The sequence below is a fragment of the Protopterus annectens genome, chromosome 12.part0, assembly GCF_019279795.1.
Source record: "Protopterus annectens isolate FY-2018-M chromosome 12.part0, PAN1.0, whole genome shotgun sequence".
Classification (NCBI taxonomy): domain Eukaryota; kingdom Metazoa; phylum Chordata; order Ceratodontiformes; family Protopteridae; genus Protopterus; species Protopterus annectens.
The window spans coordinates 857,965,978-857,989,590 of record NC_056746.1 but is presented as its reverse complement, the minus strand read 5'-3'; the positions used below and the strand labels follow the sequence as shown (position 1 = coordinate 857,989,590).

Below are 23,613 nucleotides of genomic sequence, written 5' to 3'. Positions count from 1 at the left end.
CTAGGCTTGTATAGGCCCTAGGGCTGATAGCCTAGTACCAACCTATGAACATGCATGAGTAGAAGCCTTTTCATTTTTGAGAAGGGGACACGGGCTAGAGTGTGCCCTATTCTAGCAGGTTTTGCAGTACTGGGGAGGGGTTCTCTTCTTTTGGGGGTTGATGGATACCCCTGAAGGGACCATAAAGTATCCATTTTTTGTGATGTTGAGGACCCAAGAGTCTTGAGTGATAGATTCCCAGGCTGGAACGGATGCAAAAAGGTGCACGGAGAGGGGAGGACAGCCAAGGCTGTCTGTAGAGTCAGGAGGAAGAGCCCGTTCTATCAGGAAACGGCTGTTTAGCCAACTGGGGAGGGGAGGAAGTAGAGGAAAACTGGGTGTTTTCTTGGTCTCCTTGGAGGGTTTGGATTGGGGGGTCCGGGATTGCCCGAGAAGAAAGACCTGTTCCCCAGGGTAGTTTCTGTAAAAGAAAGACCACAGGAGAGGACCAAGATATGTTTAAGGTCTTTTAACTCCTTGATCTTTTCCTGCAGGGACTTGAGCAGTTCAGCAGAAGGTTTGCCAAATAAAACAGTGTTGTCCAGGAGGGCATCCATAAGCTTCACCTTTATGTTCCTCAGAGAGGAGTTGAAGCTTCAACCAGGCAAACCTTTTTAATGCAGAGGAAGAAGGAGCAGCTTGTGAAGTGGCCTCTACTGCATCTTAGCTGCATTTGATCAAATGTCTGACTACCTGTGAGGATGTAGCAATAAGAGAGGATGCCAGGACTTTGTTCTCAGAGTCTGGCATGTCAGACACCATCTTAGAGAGTTGAAACAAGTTCCATAGTGTACTTAGTCACGTGGGTCTGGTAATTTAGGGGGTGAAAGCTAAAGTAGCTGAAGTATCAATTTTCTGACCCAGCCTATCCAACTGTCTACAATCCTTGTCTGAGGGGAGGAGGGAAGTAGAAAGAAGTTACCTGGAAGCTTTATCAGAGGCTACTAAAATCAGAGGGGTCTGCCACAGGGGCCTTGAAAAGGAAATTGCAATCCTGAGGCACTTTGTAATACCTGTCTGGCTTTTTAGGGGCTGGAGGTTGAAAGTTAGGGTGTGAAGACGTGGAGGGAAAAGCATCCAAAAAGGCTGGGATAACTGGAGGAATGCCAGAAGGACTAGGGGTCAGCACCTGAAGAAGGACATAATATCGCTTTTGGACCTTGACATTTGTGAGCTGTCCCATTTAAAATGATCTCTCATCTTTGAGATGGTCTCACCAAAGGAAATATCTTCCATAGGGGATTCTGTCTCATTTGAATCTTCCTCTGGGGATGCATAGTTCAAGGGGAAAGAGATTAGGGATGAGTAAGCCAATGAATCACTATCCTCAGAAGAGGAATCTTCCTCTGAGGTGGCTTGTGTCCTGGCCCTTTTTTGAGGGGAAGAAGGCCACACTAGAGGGGAAGCTGGCTGAATTGAGGGCTGCCTCATAGCCATGAAGGCCTTGAAAAGGCCTTCTGTAAAATTTTGCCACTCCTTCTGTGGGTCTGAAGGGGGAGAGGAATGTTTAGTTTTCTGTTTTTTTTCTTTGTTGGAGTATCCATCCGATGCAAAGAGGGAGGGGCAGGATGTAGGCCTACATTAGACAAGATCCAACTCAATATCCTCTCTCACCACAATCTGGGTAATTCCTATAGGGCCTTTCAGACATGATGAGCCTAGGTTCCCCCTGGACATTGGGAGCCGATGTCTGTGAGGATTCTTTGGACGTGCCTACATCCAGTTCCAAGGTGGCATGTAAAACGGGCTCAGCCTGTGCATCTGGATCTGTGATGGAGCACATCTCCAAGCTCTCATGTGTTTCGGAAGATACGTCTGTATGGAGAGGCACAGCTTCCACTTTGGGTCTAGGTTTTTTGGCCTTCAGTTTACTAGGCTTGGTCATCAGGTCTGAGGAACCTTCCATCACGCTTTTAGCTACGAGCTTAAGCTGTTGATTCTCCAAGTAAATAACAAGGGAAGAAAGCTGGCTATGGAGGGTCTCAGGCACAAAGGATTGACAAATGAATCTGCCTTCCACAGTCACACTTCCTTTTCTTGGATGACATTAACCTCATTAACCTCAACCAAAATAAAGTAGTAGAAAAGGCAAAAGGATTCGCCAGTGGGGCACTTATCTTTATTGAAGAAAATGATTCTGGCAGCAGAGCGAAGTCTGGGACTGGAGATCCCAGTGGCAGCAAAGACGTTCTGAGGATGAGGCGCGAGTATGTCTCTTTTATGGCCGACATCTGACAGCAGCCTATGTCAGACATACCATGCACACTACAGTAGTAAATGACTCTGATATGCTAGCCAACATCAGGTTGCCTTGGCTGGCAACTCCCTCATGTAAAGAATACTGCAACAGATTAACAGAAGGACATTGGTTGGGCTTTGTGGTGGAATTACCCTTGTGAATTGGCACCACGATTAGCTGTTCTCCAGAGATCATTTAAACATCCCATGGACAGACTTGGGTTGAAAAGGTTTTGGAGGAGTTCTGCAATGCTGTACTTTGCACTGACTAGGAGAGAGTTTCATAGCACCCATGTGTATAGGATGATGGTCTCCCCTCCCTAGTTTTTGAGTGAAGAGCCAAACAACCACAGACTGCTTACAGGGAACAGCAGTCAAACAACCCTTCAGGGTCACTGAAGTGGCCTGCCTGAGAAAGCCTGATTCTGCAAACCACCCTTGCCCTGTGGGCATTTGTCCATTATGATCCCATTAGTAACCCTCTGAAGCAGTGTCCTGGGAAGACGGCTGTGACTTTCTGAAGAAGAGATGCTTACCCTCCCCCTTCTGATTCCTTGAAAAGGTCTGGCAAGGGATAGCAAAGCATATTCCAACAGTGTCTTGCCATACTATTCAATCCTTGTCAGAGTATCCTTAACTTTTGGCCCAAAAAAAGGAGGAGGGGCACTGACAAAGGATGCCTTGAAGCAATCAGCAAATTTGCATAAATGCATTTAAGCGTCGTGCCACATGACAATACAGGAGTCAGCCACTAAGATGCTCCATTTGACGTGTTTGAGATCAGTGCCATGGAAACATTGGCGATGGAAATCAAGGTGGACAACTGAGTCTCCAGTGTCGTCTGCATCTCTGGAGACTGCTGCGCCTTGAGTTCTCTTCACTTCAGAAATGAAGTCCTGTTGAAGTCTTGTCAAGCGTGACAGATAATTAATAGCTCGCAGCATGAAAGAGGCTGAGGCACAGGAGCATTTCCTTAAATGATCCAAAACTCAAGATTCCCTGTTCAGGGGTGAACTGAGGAGCTCTCCTCAGAGATCTCCTTCTTTGTGGCTGCCGCCACCACAATAGCATTGATGGCCAGACTCTTACTCCAATGCGGCCTGTCTTTAGGTGGAGTAAGAATCTTATCTAGCTTCTTGGGGAATGGCTCCATCATGTCAGGTTCCTTCCATGCCCTTCAGGACACTAGGTCTATAGGACATCAGGAGGGAGAACCACCCAAGGCATGGATGGGCCTAGACCAAAGGCCTCCAAAAATACTGATTCCTCCAGAGAGGGTGGTCCAGCCTCAACTCTGGCAAAGTAGCTCCAATGAGTCGCAGAAACATGGATCATCCCATATAGAATTGGGGGGGGGGTCCCTCTCCTTCCTCAAGGTCAGTATCCTTGGTGACAGACTTCTCCAGGGAGTGAAGGTGCTTCCTCTTACACTTCCTCTTCCCTGAAACCTCCTATTCCAACAAAGCTGGGTCTGAATGGGAAGAAACCATGAGGGCATGATGGAGGGTCATTGACGCAGGCTGTCCAGGAGCAGACTGATGACTGTTTGCAAGCACGGACAAGAACGGGGAAGGGACATGAGCTGGAGAACTCCAACCCTTCTCTTGAGTGGAGAACATCTTCTCTACATTGAAAGCCTGATAATTTCCTGTGGATTTACATTTATATTTTGGTCGCTGAGGCTCATCAGTTTGAACACTACTATTTGATGCTATTCACGACAACAATATTCTCATACCTTGTGAACTTTTTGTAGTGTAATAGTTTTAAACAAACAAGTTCTTTCTTTGGTAGCAATATTAATCCTGCCTTTTGGACTTAACGACTGTACATTTTTTTATGGCCAAGATATTGTAGGACCATAGGTTTACAGTCTTGGTGTATATTCACAAATAATACTTTATTTGGATATTATGGTTGGGATTAGCTCAACAACTTGGGTTTGTGATTAGCATTGTATGCATTAATGTAAACTGTAATAACTTTAAATGCCTCAATTGCTTATTTTTTTGCATTATATGATACATATAACACACACTGTACAGACATCACAATTTTTGTTACTCAAGGTGTCAGAAGCATCTTGGAATATATACATTTTCTTAGGGATTATTTGCATTTATTAAGATAGGTTTTTCATCTAAGTTGGTTGAATGCTATATGCTTACCAAGGTTCAATGTGGATCTGAGGGTACTTATAACAGCTTCGTTTTTTTTGGATATATCATCTATTATTAGAATATTGTTGGACTAAACACTGGACATGGAGTTATGATTAATTATAATACGTTGGTTGGTTGTTGACTGAAACATCATTATATTTTGATTTGGTATCTGAATATTAGAATGATGGTATAACAATTTTGTTTTTTATATAATTTTTGGGCTCTCAGATTGTTGCTTTAATGTGCATTCATATGGACCAGGGAACACGTAGCAATCATAGCTTTTGTGTGCACACACATCAGTAAGGGCTGTTATTGGATTCCTGTTAAACAATGGTCTATATTTAATTCTAACACATGATCAGGAGCCACAGCATTACTGATTTCAGTGTGATGCAAGTATTTTTTATTATATGAATTGCTATTATTGTGCTCTTAGGTCTGTTTAATATTCCCTCACTTGGTGTATAATAATCTTCAGGTCAATCTTGGAGCATGGAGGGACTTTGAACAGCATGGTCTGGTGAGCCCATTTATATTATCATTGTTGGATTCCTTATTTTGAAGAGTTTCATTATCATTGGATCAGATACTGATCATTATATACCCAACCTATTTATTTCTCTTTTAGGTGGATTTTGATTATATTGTCTCTTAATTATTTTGCAAGTATCTTTAGGTATTTAACAACATCTCCAGTGTTTGAGTCCTACTTTACATATTTTTCTTTCTTAGTATCCAATATAATAATGGACTTAAACCAGCTGTTACATGGTCTATCCTTGGATCACAATGACCTAGGGATCTTTGGGTTAAATACTAATAACAGCATCACCACCACTTCAGATCAGACTACACATACACCTGATTGTACAGATATATTTTCGAAACTGTACAAAAGTATGAAGTCTTTACGATCCAATGTTTGGCATCCAAGGCTTTTTAAAGCCTACATGGCTAAAAATATCAGTCCCAGGGGATTACGAGTAAGGACACAGCCCTTGGTGCATATGATTGACCAGGAATTGGAAGAACATTGGACTAGGGTACAACAGCAAGCCTCAATAGGCTTTGTGGAAGCTTTGGCTTCCTATTATGACAAATGTATTGACCAGGGGTTGAATGAGATCACCTTACTCAGTGAACAGACCAAACAATTTGAGGGGCAGACCACTTACCACTTACCATACATGTCTTCAGCAACTCGGCCAAGATTTATTAGTTTTGGAACGCCAGTTGAAAGAAAGGAAAGTTAACAAATTTAACAGGGATCTAGGTGATTACGAGAGGGGCAGGCCTTTTGGCCCATTTAAAAATGTTAAATTTGCAAATTCACTGCCCAAATTTGGAAAAAGAAAATGGCCAAGATCTATTTTAAGAAAATCCACCTCCTCCTTTGGGGGCACATCTGGGGAGGATTCATCCTCCTTTACAGATACTGAAGCAGCACACATACAGGTCTCACCCACACCCAAACGGACTAACAGTGATGCCCCTTGAGGGTTAGAACACGCCGGGCAGGGAGAAAACATAAAACGCAGTACAGATATTCCAAACATGGAAACTTTACTACACATGATGAGCAAGAAGTGATTGATCAGAATGTATTGAATATATCCTCACAGGTTTGACTAACAGTCAGATAGGATTGCTTAATAAAGGGTTGAATCTTGTCCCTGCTTTTTTTATACAAGAGGAAGATTTTGTTAATGATGTTTATTCTTTTGCACGGTTAAAAAAATCTAGTTATTTTTACAGGATGACTTGAATAAGGTACATGATGATGCATTCCGATTCAAGAAATCGGCTTTTATGCCACAAATGCACCCTACAGTACAACTGTTCATCAATCAGGTTCTCAAAGATCTACATGATCTTTCTAATGAAGAACATGAGGCCTTGCAGGACCTTAAAAATAATACTAACATTGTGGTATTGTCTGCTGATAAGGGTGGTGCAGTGGTGGTAATGGATTCTGATAAATATAATACAGAAGCCCAGAGACAACTAGGGGATCGATGATATTATATGCCCATGCCACTCGACCCCACACTTTTTTTCAAAAAAAACAAATTGATGCTTTTATCAAACTGGCGGTTGAGGAGGGCATTATTTCCATTACCACCTCTGAACAACTGACTGTACATGACCCCAGCAGACAATATCTTTAGTTGCTACCAAAGATCCACAAATCACTAACTGATCCGCCAGGCAGACCAATCGTTTCAGAGAAGGGATCCCTTACAGAGCTCATATCTGTTTTTCTTACAAAATATTTGAAACCTTTGTTGAAGTATGTTCGATCAAGAATAAAGGATACCACAGAATTCTTACAGATTTTATCTGATGCCCAAACTGAACCGGAATGGGTTCTGTGTACATTGTATCCCACATTGGGCCGGTCTTATGGCAGTTGAATATTGGTTACAGATCTCCGAGCTATATCCCCCTGGGATCAATACTTTTTGACTGGGCTCACAGAAAAAGTTCTTAGTACGAACATCTTTTATTATCAAGAGGAATGTTTCTGGCAAACACGTGGCACTGCCATGGGGACCTCTTTTGCCCCTACATACGAAGATTTATTCATGGCGTACCTAGAGGAGCAATTGACTTATGATGCTCTACATAACATTTATATATCTGAACTTGACATTTGGCATCGTTATCTAGGTGACTGCTGGCTGACATGGAAGGGAGATGAGGAATACCTGGAGGAATATGTTCAATACATTAATGACAATAAATGGGGTTTACAATTTATTTGTCACCACGATCAACATCAGATAACTTTCTTAGATGTTTTAGTGATTAGTGACTACGAATGTTGATGGTACATTGATCACCCACGTTTTTCGCAACTTCCCTCAATACAACTCCATATTACATGCCAGCAGTTTTCATATGCCACGTCACCCGTAACATTCCTAAGTCACAATTCATTACACTCAAACGGATTTGTTCCAATGCCCAACAGTATGAGAACTCCAGGCAGGATATGGTCCGGAGATTCAAACGTAGGGGTTATCACCATGGCTTGCCACCAGGTATCATGCAGGGACAGTTCTGATCTCAGGACATATCAGGACAAAACAAAACCTATCCCTTCTCAACCCAGGTTTATTACTATATATGGTCGGAACACTGACATGTTTTGTCAGGTCATTCGTCAGAATTGGAACATACTACGGTCAGACCAAAAACTGGGACAAGTCATTCAGAAGAGATGCCACTTTGGTTTCAGAAGAGGCAAGAGAGTGGGGTCACATTTAAATCATTATAAACACAGATTGAACAAGGTTATGTGCTTGACACAGTTTACACTTACAGGTGAGGCCGTTATTGGATGTTTTTCATGCGGTCACTGTGTTCATTGCAACAGAATTAACAAAATCAAGAGTTTTAGTACTCGGTATACAAGCAGGGTTTATGACATCAATTTTTTTGCTAATTGCTCCTCAGACTGGGTAGTATATCTTGCTACATGTTCCTGTGGGACTTTTTATGTGGGTCAAACTTCTAAGTCATTTAAATTTCGGGTCAGCCAACACTTAAGTGATATCAAACATAAAAGGACTACAAATGCCTTATATAAAACATTCTGTAACACACTCATCTGCCATTTACAGATTTACTATTGTAGACAATATCTTAGGCAAGAGGAATAACCCTATTGGTTGGCATACTATACTGGATAACAAAGAGAAGAAGTGGATAGTTAGACTGGGGGGATTATTCACACCTGGACTCAATGGATTGTTATGATCAACCTATGGGATGCCTTGTTAATTGTGATTAATATTTATAGTGGAATTGGTGACTATTTCATTGACACTGAAGAAGGCTTTGGTTTAGCAGCTGAAACCGGTTTGTCTTGCTTTTATCTATTTAATAAAAGATCACGTTGGTTCATCTCACCCTCGATGTTCTGACTATAATTTTCTTGAACTCTACATTGAAAGCAGAGGTAGAAGCTGGCCTTCTCTGGGCCAACGGTCCCAGAATCTGATAGTAACTGACAACCACAATCCCGAGGGAGTCGCACCTAGCTCAGATATTGAGATCGGAACTGAGCTGTCTAAAGCAAAGCTCCGAGTGGACAATCCCAAAGCAGAAATTATTAAACTTGACTCCGAAACTCCAGCTTCAACGACACAGCTTTGAGGTCCTCATGGCCACAAAAAAGTAGGAATTGAAGCAATCAAGGAAAGAGTCAGAGTTGAAGACAGCCAATTCGTTGGATCTGACTAGGAGGTGTAAAATCACAAAGGACAAACTGGAAAATGCAATGACCACAACAAACAAGTTAAAATCCAAACATAATCCACCACTTCTTTACAATAACACTAAAATGTATTGTGAGCGCTTTCATCCGCTTACAATGAAGGAACTTCTTCAGACATTTAAAACATAAATCCAAGACTTAAATAATTCAAAATTGAAAATGAATGACATCATTCTTTGACCCTCCCACTTTTATGTAAAACAGCAAAAAATCAAACTTTAAATATACTAAAATTGTTAAATAATAAACTTATCTAAAGAGTGTAAACCTGTTATCTAAAAGTATATATATATATATATATATATATATATATATATATATATATATATATATATATATATATATATACCCATTGTTTACCATATAGTTATATCCCAAAGCTCTTAAAACTTTACTTTACTGAAGATTTTAATTTTAAAATACACTTGACGGAACAGGATTCATTCAAGCCAGGGAAAGAAAATGCATTAGCTTTTAATTGCCAAAGCAACTCCCTCTCCTCAAATCTTAAAGCCCAAGGAACCCCCCTGGGATTAAGTTCCACTTTTTCAATAACCATGTAATGAAAACAATGGTTATGTTGTTCCAAGACATGCTTGGCCAAGACATTCGTTGTATCCTGCCTACTAATGCTATATTGATGCTCATATATCCTCTGCTTGAATTGCTGTTCAGTCTTTCCTATGTAAAAAGAGTTACATTGCTGGCACTTCGCTAAGTATATAACGCCTTTGGTATTACAGTCATTCTCCTGCCAGTGTGTATTTTATGTTACCAATTGTACAGGAAGAGCCAGTCACTATGTGTTTACAATAAAGGCACCTTCCACATTTTTTCATGCCCCTATTGGGAACATAAGGGCTGACTTTCCTCTCCAGTAAGGATTTAATATTAGAGCCTTTTCTAAATGTAATTCTGGGCCTTAAACCTAATTTATTTCTCAAGACTATATCATCATTTATAACAGCCAATGGAGTTGAAGCCTCAGCCTTTGTAATCTGTGATCTGGGAGACAGACTAAACAGGAGTGGGTGTTGAATACTGCTCCTATGAACTCTATGGACTGGGTCAGCATCAGGTTGGATTTCTCCCAATTTATTGAAATTCCCAAAAGTTTCGCCAGGCAAAGAGTGTATTTCAGGGCCGTTATCAGCATATGCTTGATGGGGGCGGTAACGAGCCAATCGTCTATATATGGAAACACCCGGAATCCTTGCAGTCTCAAGTGAGCTGTTACTACTGAAATACACTTAGTGAACACAGAGGGGGCTGTAGAGAGTCCAAAAGGCAGAGCACAGAATTGGTAGTAATCGACTCCCAGCCAGAAGCAAAGCAGCCGCCTGGAGCGCTTGTCCATCTTGATGTGCTAATATGCATCCTGAAGGTCCATCGAGCACATCCAATCACAGCTCCCCAAAAAAGAGAGAATGGACTGAACCGTGACCATCTGGAATTTCATTTGGGTGACAAACTTGTTTAAATTGCTGAGATCCAAAATCGGTCTCCAGTCCCCTGTCTTTTTTGGCACCAAATAGAATCTTGAGTAAAATCCAGATCCGCATTGGTCTGGTGGGACTGCTTGGATAACTTTTTTGACACAGCTTTTTTATCTCTAGAACTGCTTCTTCCCTTTGATTGGGTGGAACGTCAAGAATTAGTCTTGCTGGCTTTGGGTAAGAATCACAAGGGTAGCCTCTGGTTATTATCTTCTGCATCCAAGAATTGGTGGTTATCGAATGCCAGGCAGCATGGTGCAGAGAGAAACATCCCCCGACTGCTTCCAGAGGAAAGCAATTGGGCCACACTTGAGGAGCACTGGTAGGACTGTCCAGAGAAAGAGTCTCTGGGTCCCTGGATACGTGGGCCCCCTCTGCCTCAGTAGGGGCGTCTTCCAGAAGAGTTACTCCCCCTGCCTCTGGGGGTGAACTCACCATGTGCAGCACAAAAAGGACCCCGAGACTTTTTGTGCCACAACTTTCCACTCCTCTGATTCCTGGAGAAGGAAAGTACAGTTGTGTACACTTACCATAAATGTAGATGATCGAGTGTATTCACTGTTGCAGTCATCACATTTGGGTTATCTGCTTGCAGTAGCCCTCAGTCAGCCTGATTAACAAAGTCTTGGGTCCTGCATCGGTTGCTGTCTCTTCTTTCATGACGTCAGGTCGTCAAGGGTATAAAACATGCAACTGACGCCATTACATCAGTTTTTCTTGCCCCAGATGTCAGGTGCCCCCTAACGGGAAGCAATAAAAAAAAAAAAAAATATATATATATATATATATATATATATATATACACACACACACATATATATACAGATATACAAGGATATACCTCCAATAAAAAAGCAAATACACCAAAAAGCTTTTAAGCATAGAAAAGGAGAGTAGAGGTATAGCCAAAAAAGTCAGGGGGCTGGAGGGATGGTAAAGTACAGTTGTGTACATTTACCATAAATATAGATGTTCGAGTGTATTCACTGTTGCAGTCATTACATTTGGGTAATCTGCTGGCAGGTTGCCCTCAGTTGGCCTGAATTCCAAAGTCTTGGGTCCTGCGTCGGTTGCTGTCTCCTCTTCCATGACGTCAGTTCATCAGGGGTATAAAACAAGCAGCAGACACCATTTTCTTTAGTTTTTTTCTTGCCCCAGATGTCAGGTGCCCCCAAAAAGGTAGCAAAAAAAAAAAAAAAAAAAAAATATATATATATATATATATATATATATATATGCAACAAATACAAACTTTACCTTCATCTACAAGCAAATACACCACATAGGTTGTAGAAGATAGTGAAGGAAAGAGAAACTCCAGAATAAAAGGGGGATGGTGGGTGGGTAACCTGGACAGCAACAGTGAATACACTCGAACATCTACATTTATGGTAAGTGTACACAACTGTACTATGTTCTTCGTGTTTTACTGTTGCAGTCATTACATTTGGGTAGAATCCCAAAGCTATGTATGGGAGGCTGGAGCTAAACAGCATTAGGGGTGGCTATAAGGCCCTGCAGAACTGCAGTGGCAAAGCCTGCTCTGGACTTAGAGTAGAGAGGAAAATGATAATGCTTTGTAAAAGTGTGAACAGAACTCCAAGTAGCAGCCTCTAGAATGTCTTTGGTTGGTACTCCTCTGAGAAAGGCTGCTGATGTTGCTGCAGCTCTGGTGGAATGAGACCTAATGCCCTTGGGCACAAGTTTGCCATGGTGTAAGTAGCAGAAACGAATGCAGTGGCTTATCCACTTTGAAATAGTCTGCTTTGAAATAGTCTTTCCTTCTGATCCTGCAGCATATTAAAGTGAAATGACAGAAGAGAACTGGTTGGAGGCTTATTGGAACTGCTGTCCCTGTGGAATAGGTCTGATCACCTCAGAGCTCAGAATGGTTGAAAAAATGGGGTAGGATCCAAACTATGAGAAGGCAATTCTTTTGGAGACGGAAATCTTTTTCCACCACCTTGAAGGCCAATGAGAGGTTTCCACCTGCCTTCTTGGAGCTGAAATTCCTGACATAAGTAGGTCTAAACCACTCTCGGATCCGTGTCTCAGTGGTGGAACCGGATCCAGCTGAGGCTCTGAGGGAAAGGGACAGATCTGACAAAATCAGAGCTGAACATATCCTCTTGGATCTGATCCTGATACTTTGGCTCACAGAATTGTTCTGATCTGACGGCACTGGAGCAGAACTAATCAAAGAAATAGTCGGAGTAGAGGAAGAAAGCTTCCTTAGATCCAACACCAGCCCTCTTAGAGATTTTGGATCCTGGGACTCCAAAACCACTTGATGGATCAGAGCAAGAGATGGGATGGTTTTTGACATGCTAGGCATACTCATGGATCTGATAGGGGATGGAGCTGGTAAGACCCCCATTTGGATCTGAGCTCCAAGAAATTTTTGCATCATCCTATCTACATCTGCTTCTGACAAGTTTCTGGAGGACCTAAAGGAAGTAGTGGATGGGGGCTTTGAATGCTTCTTTGGTGTCTGAAACAATTGAGAAGGCAGGGTGGGCAAAACTGGCTTCATGGTAAATTCTGGAGTGGCACTCCTGTAAAGAAGTACCTGGCTTTGGATCGGAGGACCTAGGATCCAAGGAGGGTACTGAAGGACTTACGGTAATAACAGATGGAGCTGAAGCCTTAGGACCTGATGGCTTTGGATCCGATTGTTGAATCTTCAGATCCAATAGTGTTGGATCCAAAATGTTTCTAGTTTTCACAGGAGGCTTTGATAAAGACCTAGGGGACTTCGGAGGGGAGCATTTCCAGTGCTCCAGAGGAGCAGACTTACTAGTTCTGGAGGGGGTTTAAGCCCCTGAAGAAGTTGTAGAAGGGAGAAGCCCCCTTAAAATAAGTTTGTGTCCATCTGCCAGGGCTCTTGGGTTAAAAGTGGAACAGATTTAGCAAGAAGTGTCCAGCTCCAAGTCAATACATGCACTCCTTGTGGGCATCCGAGTTTGGGATTTTATGTCCACAACTAGTGCATTTATTAAAGCCTGTTGGTTTGGTTTGCCCAACATGTCAGTATTAGACAAGGAGAGAAAACAAACAGCAAAAACAAACAAGTAAAGCTTTTTTCTGTCTCTCTTTTTTTAAAGGAAAAGACAGAAAGAAAAAAGAAATAAGAGGTTTGATTACCAACAATGGTAAGCTAAAGAAATACCCTGTAGAGAAAAGGGTAAATCAGAAATACCAACAATGGAAAACAAGAATTATTATACAATAGCAGGAAAAAGTTGGAAAAATCCTAACAACCACTGAGAAACTAAGAGGGAGGATAATAAGACTAATTAAAGAGAAATTTAAAGTGAAAATTTATAAAGTTAAATAACTCTCAACGTACCTCTACTAAACTCGAGAGTGGAACTTGCATTTGTTTGCAATGGTGGCAAACAAGATCTGAGGCAATAAGGATGGAATAGGGCTTGTGGATAGAGAGAGGAGCTCGAGATTTGGATCCAAAGTCTGGAATATACTACCGAGTCTGATCCGAACCCATATGCTGAGGAAGAATGAAAAGGACAACATAAAATTATTACAGTAACTTTTCCTGTCTTTACTGTACGCAAGCTTGTGTCTATTTCTAATGAATATATAGTCATATATACCCATACAAGCCATGTACATGCTCAATTTCTAAATGATGTTTATGTAAGCTATTGTAAAGCTTTTTTCTCATGCATGTACACATATCTATATTTTGTACTCCTTTTGATATCATACATTTGTATTCTCTGCATATGTCAAAACTGTGTAACATTAAATGTAGTGCTTTTCTCCCTGGGCCTTTGCTTGAAAAAGCATTTTATCCCAGTATGACATTCCCAATAAACAAAAATAAATGAAATAAAAAAATCACCAATTGTTCATGTAAACAGTATCAACATCTAAAGGTATTCCTGATTTTAGGTCCTTGTATCATATTTTTTTACATTTAAAAATTAAACTTTAATGGTTGAAAATTATGGATAAGAACACTGCAAAAATAGTACAAAACTAAAGCCTCAAATCAAAGATGAAACAGACCTACAATTATGTTGTTTGATGTGAGCAATAAAAACAATTTACACCAGTAAAAACAGCTTAGCAAATCAAAAAATGTACATGCTTACCTATGGGATGAAGACAGCAAAACCTTTGGCTGTGGTGGAGTCCAGTCTTTGGCAGATGAGGTTTCAACAGACCATTCCTTTCCCTCTGCTAATGCAGCAACCTGAGAATATGGGAAATGCAAGGAAAAATAGAAAAATGTCTGATAGGATTATATGCAGTCACACTTGCTGCATTTCTGCACAGTGTATTTTCAAAAAGAATTATCTCTGCTAACAAAATCACAAAAATATAAAACTGTCAGCATTAGGGGCAACTATATAGTTTCACAACCAAGAGTCACCAAGACACTCTTAAGTCTGAGTACAGCAGACCCTTTGCTTCAGTCTCCTGCAATAGAAAATGTTACACAATTTGCAGGATTGCAGTAAACCAAGTTAGAAACTTGAGAAAAAATTGCAACATCTATCTACTTGCATCAGTATGCCAAAATGACAACCTAAATTGAAACTAATTATATTGGAACCCAGAAGGTAAACATTCAAAACCTGAAAGTGGACATAAAGACAGGAATAGAAGCAGACTGGCTTAAATGAAGATAGATAAGAGAAGCCAAGCATACACAGTAAGTCTCATGCAACCATGTCAATGACACAATAGGTAGCACATTTGCCTGTGGAGCAGAAGGCTGTGGGTTTTGTTTCTACACTAGGTAGGTCAACTGCTGACAATGCAGTACAACATAAGAGGGTGCTGCACTCATGAGTGTCATCCTTCAGATCAGACATTAAATTAAGGGCCCAGCCCACTTGACTTGGTGGTAGCTCATGTGATGAAAAATATCTCACAGTACTTATCAAAAAGAGTAGGGGAGGTTTCCCAATGCCCAGGCCATATTTCCCCTAGTAGTATCAATACCATCTTTGGGTCCCCTGAAAAAAGGCTACTAGCCTAGTGGGAATAACCCAGTCAACACATAATAAATCAAAAATAAAACAACTGGTTTTGAACCTTAGAGATAACATAAGCATACAAACAAAGAGATGCCCCATCTGTCAGAGTTGGTGATAGCTCATGTGGATGTAGAAGATCCAGTGGCATTTATGGTAAAGCACAGGGGTATTCTTTCTCCTGGCATCCTGGCCAAATTTCCTCTTTTCAGTATGAGCACTACTTCAGATCTTCCCTGAAAATATGCCACTGGTTTAACGGGACTAACCCAGTCAACACTAAATAAAATTAACATCTTTTCTGCTGCCAAGTCATGCCTTAAAGTACAGTTGTGTAAAATCTTACCATAAAAGTAGACGTACTTCTTTTCACTGTTGCAGTATTCTTTTCAATAGGAATTCCTTGCCAAGGGTAGCATGACATCCTGTCAGTATACCACAGCCTTTATGTTGCAATAGGTATGCCAAACGTCACACATGTTCCCCACACATGGCACAGAGCATAAATGTAGGATGAGCCTTAACAAAGGAAGGCTCTTCCCATGAAAAGAACAGCAAAAAAAAAAAAAAAAAAAAAAAGGCTTCAGATATCCAAGAAACGGTCAAACCTAAAGAACTAGGATGAAAAACAAAAAGCTGTTCAGATTTATGAACAGCTTTAGGTTTATCATTATGCAAATGAAATCTGAGTTGTCAACGCAAATCCAAATATACAAAACCTTACTAGCAGATTTCAGACAGTGAAAAAGGTGGGCAAATGAACAGACTGATTAAGAGACAGCTCATTAACCACCTTGGGCATAAAAGGGCTTGCAACTCAGACACCCGTCGGGCAGAAGTAAGGGCCAAAAAAGAACAGTCTTTCAAGAACAACGCTGTAAGGTAGCTGAAGCAGCAGGCTCAAAAGGAGCCTAAGTCAATTTTTCTAAAACAAAATTAAGGTCCCAGGAAGGAGGGACAGGCTTCCTGGGAGGCCTAACGTGAAGGATGCCTCTAAGAAACTGTTTGGCCCCAAATCTAGAGGCTAAAGGGGGAGTCAAGGGCAAACAAGCAGTGTTAGCTGATGGATGGGGCCTTAAAGGAAGAATATGCCAAGCCAGCATTGGTACTGTTTGTGAGAATCTTGAAGGGCCCTGGAAGAAAAAAAGAGAATGAAAAGTCAGAAGAGCCAGCAGAAGAGCTCTCATCTCTTTGACATTGATGTGCCTTTTCTTTTGTTGAAGTGACCAAAGGCCCTGCACTTTCAGAGGGTCAAAGGAGGTCTCCCATTCCACGTCTGAGGCACCTGTGAAAAGTTCCTGAGAGGGGACTGGAGGTTGAAAAGGAAGCCCTGGGTTGAAGGACAACTGAAGAATCCACCACTGAAGTTACAGCTTGAGGCATGGAAGTAGGACGACTAGAAAATCTAAAGGATGAGAACGAAGCCAAACTGACTTTAGAAACCACTGGAGCTTTCTCATGTAGAGCTTAGCTAGAAGGAGCATAGGAATGGTGGAACCATGTAACCCAGAAGCCTCAGAAGTTCTCTGGTTATGACTGAAGCCACAGGAAGAAGGGATTGAAAGAAAACAGTCAAATTAAAGCATTGGGAGGAGGCAGGAATGCCAGCATTGCAACAGTCTGGATCCTGCATTCCAGAAAAACATCATCCAGAGAAGGAGTCAGGAATGACTTCTGGAAATTTAATGTAAACCCCAGGCATTGCAAGAGAGTAATGGCAAAGTGTAGATGCTGAAGTAAGATCTCCTGAGAGGAGGCCTGAATAAGCAGATCACCCAGGCGGGGAAAGACCTGTATCCCCCTTAACCTGCAGAAAACAATCACAGGAGCGAGCATTTGGTGAAGACCCTTGGGTCAGTAGAGATGCCAAATAGCAAAGTAGAGAACTGAAAATGAAACAGAAGCAACAGAGAAATTTAAAAACTTCCTGAAAAGGGGATGAATAGGGATGTGCAGATAAGCATCCAGGAAGACTAGAAAACCATGAGGAAGCAGAGGAAACAAAGTTTGAAGGGACAACATCCAAAAGGAAGGGACATTCAAAAAGGTGTTTAGCTGAGAGAGATCCAAAATGGGTCCCAGGTGTTTTCTTTCCAAGGTACCGCAGACATCCTGGAATAAAACCCCGTCCCCCTCTGTGGAGTTGGAACTTCCTGAATACTTCCTGAGCCAACATGCCCTGAGGCACCTCTGGGGAAAAAAGGACAGTTGTTCCTGAGGAGACTGAGGAATACCAAAAAAGCGGGGGGTGGAGAGATTTCCAAACCATGTAACAACCCTAGTGAATCACTGAAAGAACCCAAGAGTCTTGGGTGATCTTTAACCAAATAGGAAGGGACATTGATAAGACAGAGAACGAGGAATGCGACTGAGAGAAACAGGGCAAGGATAGTCAGACAGCACCTGGTTTGTCAGGAAAAGGACGCTTCTGAGTAGGAGGAGTTTTGGTAGTTTTGGCAGGGGGAGACCTCCTACCACCCCTTTAACCTTTTGGGAAAGGGCAAGACAGTCTATGGACAAAAGCAGGATTAGAATAATTCCTCTGAAACTTGGATATGGGGAAACAAATATGCAGCAGAAGCACCAAACAAATGCTTTTTATCCAGAGAAGCCTCCATCAGTTTAGACTTGAATTAAGGCACTGTACGAGCACATCCACTCATGCATGAATCGTGCCATCCCAAATAGAACCAAGATGCTCTCATCCAAAAAAAAGGAAGCCAATCTGGCGGTCCACTGCCATAAACAAACTTTACAACAAAAGGAAGAAACTGTTGCAGAAAAGAGGAAATTCCCAGGATGCAAAAAACTCCCTTACCAGCCTCAGTAAGAAACTGAGATCCCTCATAAAATCCTCCAAAGCTAGTTACGAAAATAAAATTGCCAACGATTCCAAAGACAACCACAAGGCATTCTATAACTATGTCAAGAATCGAAACGGCAATGCTCAGATCTGCTCTGAGCTAAAACAGAATGGCATTAAATATACTGATCCCAAGGATATTGCTAATATCCTGGCAGATCGATTCAGTGCCAACTTCACCTCCCTCTCACCCCCAAAATGGCCCATCTCAATACCGGAAGATTGCCAAATTCCGGTAATAACAGCCACACAGGTAAAAAAACGCACTCTCCAAAGCTAAGAATACAGCATCCATGGGACCAGATGACATCCCGGGCTGTGTACTACATGAACTACAATATGAACTGGCACCTCACCTAAGTGTCATATTCAATCATAGCCTCACCTCAGGTTTCATGCCCACTGAGTGGCGCAGAGCTATAGTTATCCCACTCCACAAGGGGGGGATCCACCTTGGATCCCAGAAAATACCATCCCATCAGTCTGACAAGCCTTATCTGCAAGGCCATGGAGCGTATTATCATGGAACTTCTAAACAAAGACATTGGTAACCTTCAAACACTGGACCTCACCCAGTTTGGGTTCGTGAAGGGCAGATCTTGTCTCCTGAACCTGATTGACTTCTTCGAATCAGTCTCCAGAGCCATAGACAAGGGTAAGGTGGTCCACACAGCCTATCTAGACCTTGCCAAGGCATTTGACACCATCCCCCACTCTGGAATCATAGATAAACTTACTAAGCTGGGCATTAATCCGTACGTCACCCAATGGGTTGCTAACTGACTTACTGATAGAACCCATATTGTAATAGTAGCCGACTCCAAATCCAGCTCCAGACAAGTGACAAGTGGACTACCTCAGGGTTCAGTCCTGGGACTGCTCTTGTTTGGCATCTACTTCTCTGAAGTACAGGCCAACACTAAAGGACTCTGGCTAACAAAGTTCGCAGATGACTGCAAACTGGGAGCCATTACTGAATCCCCAAGTGATGTGGATACTCTACAAAAGGGCCTTACAGAAACAGATGCTTGGTGCCAGAGCCATGGGCTCAAGCTCAATGCCAAGAAATGTATAGTTATCCCCTTTGGGGAAAAAACATGTATCCGTGAATTACCATATAGATGGCAGTACACTAAACACCGAAAGTGTGATAAGAGACTTAGGGACACAGGTGGACAGTGGTCTCGCCTTCGATAACCACATCCCCACAACAGTCAGAAAATCCTTCTATGTGGCACACTTCATCACTAAGGGCTTTTCATCCAGAAAAAGGAGGTCATTGTCCCACTGTACTTATCCCTCATTAGACCCATTATAGAATACAACGCCCCGTTTGGTATGTACCTCTCAAGACATCTGCAACTACTGGAAAGGCCACAGAAATACCTCACTAAAAGAATCACAGGCCTAAAGCAGATGCCCTACGCTGACCGCCTTAAAAAATTCCAGCTATACTCTGTCGCATATCGTCTACTCAGAGGCTATCTCTGCTTAACATACAAGGCCATGTCAAACCCAGAGCTGTTGGACATGCTACACTTAAAGAAATCCCAATCCCTCAGAGCCACACGCTCCAGGGATCTAAACCTTGTCATCACAATAAACAAAACATGCTGGAGGGATAGGTTCCTGACCCAGAGACTCCCCAGACTCTGGAATAGATTGCCCATACATGTCAAGCAGAGTGCCTCTTTGGCCCTCTTCAAAAGGAACCTTGACGATTGGATGGGAGAAAGGAAATTCACCCCGGGATCACGTCAGTCGCCCTGCTAGACAGGGGTCCAGGGAAGTAAATAGTGTGGGAAGAAATAGCCAGGGAATTGTTATGGCTAGGCTTGTATTGGCCCTAGGGCTGATAGGTTCATAGGCTGGTACTAGGCTATCTGGCAAAGGCTGAAGTCTAAGCCAGGAACCTCTTCAAAACAGATCCGAAAGCAGCAGCCCTAGAAGAAGCATCAGCTGCATCATAGCTTCATTTAATGGAATGGAGAGCTACTTGGGAGGATGTCCCTAGCAAGACAAGAGCAGAAGCCTTCCCCTTAGAATCACAGATATTGGAAATAACACTGACAGGCTTGAGAGAGAAGAACCAAAACATACCTAGTCATGTGTATCTGATAGTTAACAGCTCTAAAGATTAGGGTAGCAGAAGCATACACCTTCTTACCTAGCCTCACCATGGCTCTGTTATCCTTTGCAGAAGGAAGCACCTTTATGGAAGGAAACAATCTGCAGGGCTTATCAGAAGCAACTGGCACTGGAGGGGTCATCAGAGAGACAAAGAAACTTGCAGTCATCAGGCACGGTTTAAAACCTAGCAGGTTTTCTGGTAGCAGTTGGTTGAGAATCAAGAGCTTGAAAAGCAGTGAAAAAGGCATCCAGCAAGGCAGCAAGAACAGGAGGAACAGCAGAAGGCTTAGGAGACTCCATTTGTAAAATCTCATAGTACCTCTTCTGAATTATCAGACACCTGAGCACAGAACCATTTGAAAAATTCCATCATTCTGGACACAGTATCACCAAATGAAATCTCCTCAACAGGAGAGTCAGGACTGACAGACTTCTTCCTCAGAACCACCGTCACGTGGCAAAGGAATCTGGGAGGAATAAGTAAGGGACTCATCAGAACCAGCATCCTCCTCAGATGACGAGTCTTGCTACCTTGGTCTCTTAAGAGGGGTAGAAGACCAGGGAGGAGCAGGAATAGAAACTTTCTGTGCAGGCTTAAGAGCCATAAGGGCATTAAAGAGGCCTCGAGTGAAGATTTGACATTCACTCAGAATCTTTCGGAGCAGGTGAAATATGTTTAGTTTTCTGCTTCTTTTTAGGTGGGATGTCAGCTTTGAAATATTTTGGAGGCTCTGACACCTAACAACATTCAATGTTAGTCAGAACCCCTTCCCTCACTAATATTTGAGGAACACCCCTAGGCAATAACCATCCGTGCTTCTCATTGTACATCCAAGGCGGACATCTGCAAGACCTCCATGGACGTACATGGCGTCAGATCCATACCTTCATCCTAATTGGTTGCAACAGAGGAATGAGAGAAGAAACCAGACGATCATCTGGACTTTCACCAGCCTCAAGAAAGGTGTCCAGTGGAGGCAGTACAGCTGAAGGATCAGGCTGAGCTTTCTTGACCTTTTCTTTGCAGACGGCTGACCCTCAGGCTGGGAAGATCCTTCCATGGTATCCTTAGCCAACAGTTTAAGTCATTGGTTCTTTACGTAAATGACAAGGGAAGAAAGCAGACTCACAAAGTTTTAGGTACAAAAGCTTGACAAATTTCATAAGACATATGGTTGTGGGAAGCAGCTAAACAGAATTAACACTACTCATGACTATGGAGAATCCGTCTCCGACTCTGGCATTTCCCCTTTCTGGATGATATGAAACCCATCAACCAGAAACGAGGCAAAACCAAGACAAGAAAATCAAAAAACCCCAATGGGGCACTTATCTGCAAATGGTAGAAACCAGCAGATGAACAAACATTCAGACAGACAATCGAAGATGGAGTGCAGACTTGCAGCCAAGAAGTTCAGAGGACTGTACACCTGTGTGCCACCTTTAAGCCCTATGCCATGCATGGGGAGCATATGTGTGACATATGGCGTACCTACTACAACCTAAAGGCTTTTGTATGCTGGCCAGATGCTGGGCTACCCTTGGCAGGGGATCTCTATTGAAAAGAATACTGCAACAGTGATATGGAAGGACATATAAGGGTACTTATATTTTCTTTGAAGAAAAATAAACACCATCTGGAGGGGGGAAAAAACCTTGGCCAAATCAACTGGAAACTGTTTTATTTGCTCATACCACAGTCAAGAATGTACACCTGTGGAAAATGAGGGAGAGAGAAAGTCCTGCAGACATTACACATTTCTACCAAATGCAAAGGAAGGTTATCAGAACTGCATTATCAGAATAAGCATCTACAAAGAATAAACAAGGATAATCACCAGAACTTCAGGATAAAACAAACTTCTGGAAACAGATCTTCAAAAACAGTTTTCAAACAACTGAAAGTACAAAAGCACTATGGGGCTTTGAGCTCCATAGCAGTTAGACGTGCAGACTCGGGAAGGAAAGGCCTAGATGATCCAGAAGTACTCTTTTCACCCTTTTTGCAACATATATAATGGGCAGGAGTAAGTGTTAGAAAAATATGTATTTGAACATGTATAAAGTGCTAGTTTAAAAGCAAATAGTATATAATGCATTTTATTCTATTTACAATATGGCAATAAGAATGATTTTACATGTAATTGCTTGAAGCTTTGGAGCTGCAGTGTGTTTGAACTCTGACCCTGGCAGTAGCCAGCTCAGCAAGCTTATGTTTTTCACTAATGATTATCTGCTGGGTCAGGAAATTAAATGTATAAAGCATTGAAAATTCTTCTTCCTTCCCCTGAGATAATTAGCCTTGAAAATATTATCAAAGATAAGGCACAGCTGCTAAAGTAAAGTTGCAAGAAGAACAAAGAAGTATATTACAAGACTGAACTGACTATTGTATTCGAGCAAGCCTGAAACCTTGAAAGAGTAACATTTACAGAAAGACATTATAACGAACCAGGTGCTTTGCAAGGCTGTATTATTCCCATGGGAAAACTTTTAAAATGTACAACCATCAGCTTTTTCTTATGAATAGAATATTGCAGACCATAGTGATGTAGGTGCCCTGTGACTAACCACGTCAGTAAGGTGGGCACAGCTTGAATGTAAGACTATATAAAATTGTGTATTTCCTGCATCATGTCAGACAAAACTCTGTACTTGTATGGTTTTTTGCCTCCTGGTGTACACTAGTAAACTTTTGCATCTGAGCCTCCTGTGTTGTTATCATTTGTTTTTATTTAACAGTTTGGTCCTCCTTGAACGATCAGAGTGTATCGGTGGTCGAATACTGCGCAAGAGAAGTTACCGAAACGGTTCTTCTTGAAACACAAAGACCTCCGACTAAATTGCCGTCTTGAGAGGCTGGCCACTTTCTGATCTGCGGCCGAAGAGCGGTCTCGAACTGGTCGACCCAGGAGGCTCAAGTAGGAAGATATTTGCCTTTTTTCTGTTTTAGATCAGGGACTAGGTTACAGTAAATGTCATTGTCAGAGATTTGTTATACAGATCAGGGACAAAAGGAAATTACTGTATATTTTGTCAGAGATCAGGGAAACAGAATAAGGTAGGCAGTTATTCTAGATAAACTGTGTAAGGAACTGAAATACCACGTGGTGAAAAGGGTTACGTAACATTTTCTTTTAGAATGGGAAATCAGTGCACTAAAAAATCGCGAGATCCGCCCCTAACTGATGACGCAAAATATATGCAATTACAACGGACTGATAATGTAAGGTATTATACAAAATGGGTTAATAAATACAGATTTGACGGTAAATTAAACAAGATTTCATTAGTTAAACTTTTAAAACAGCTTAAATCTGACGCAGAAGGTCAGGCAAAAAAACAACAGCGATTAGGCATTCCTCAGGCACACAGGTGGATTGAGGAAGTA

The 23,613-nt window shown here is 41.9% G+C and overlaps 1 protein-coding gene across 5 annotated transcripts in view; it reads right to left on the bottom strand.

Moving 5' to 3' along the window:
- The window catches only part of ARFGAP1 (ADP ribosylation factor GTPase activating protein 1), an 800,187-nt gene that overhangs the window by 520,151 nt on the left and 256,423 nt on the right, over window positions 1-23,613 (bottom strand). For all 5 annotated transcript variants that reach the window (XM_044089896.1, XM_044089898.1, XM_044089899.1 and 2 more), the window contains exon 5: window positions 14,342-14,442. In XM_044089896.1, coding sequence (XP_043945831.1) covers window positions 14,342-14,442 — 101 coding nt within the window. The remainder of the gene's footprint in view (window positions 1-14,341; window positions 14,443-23,613) is intronic.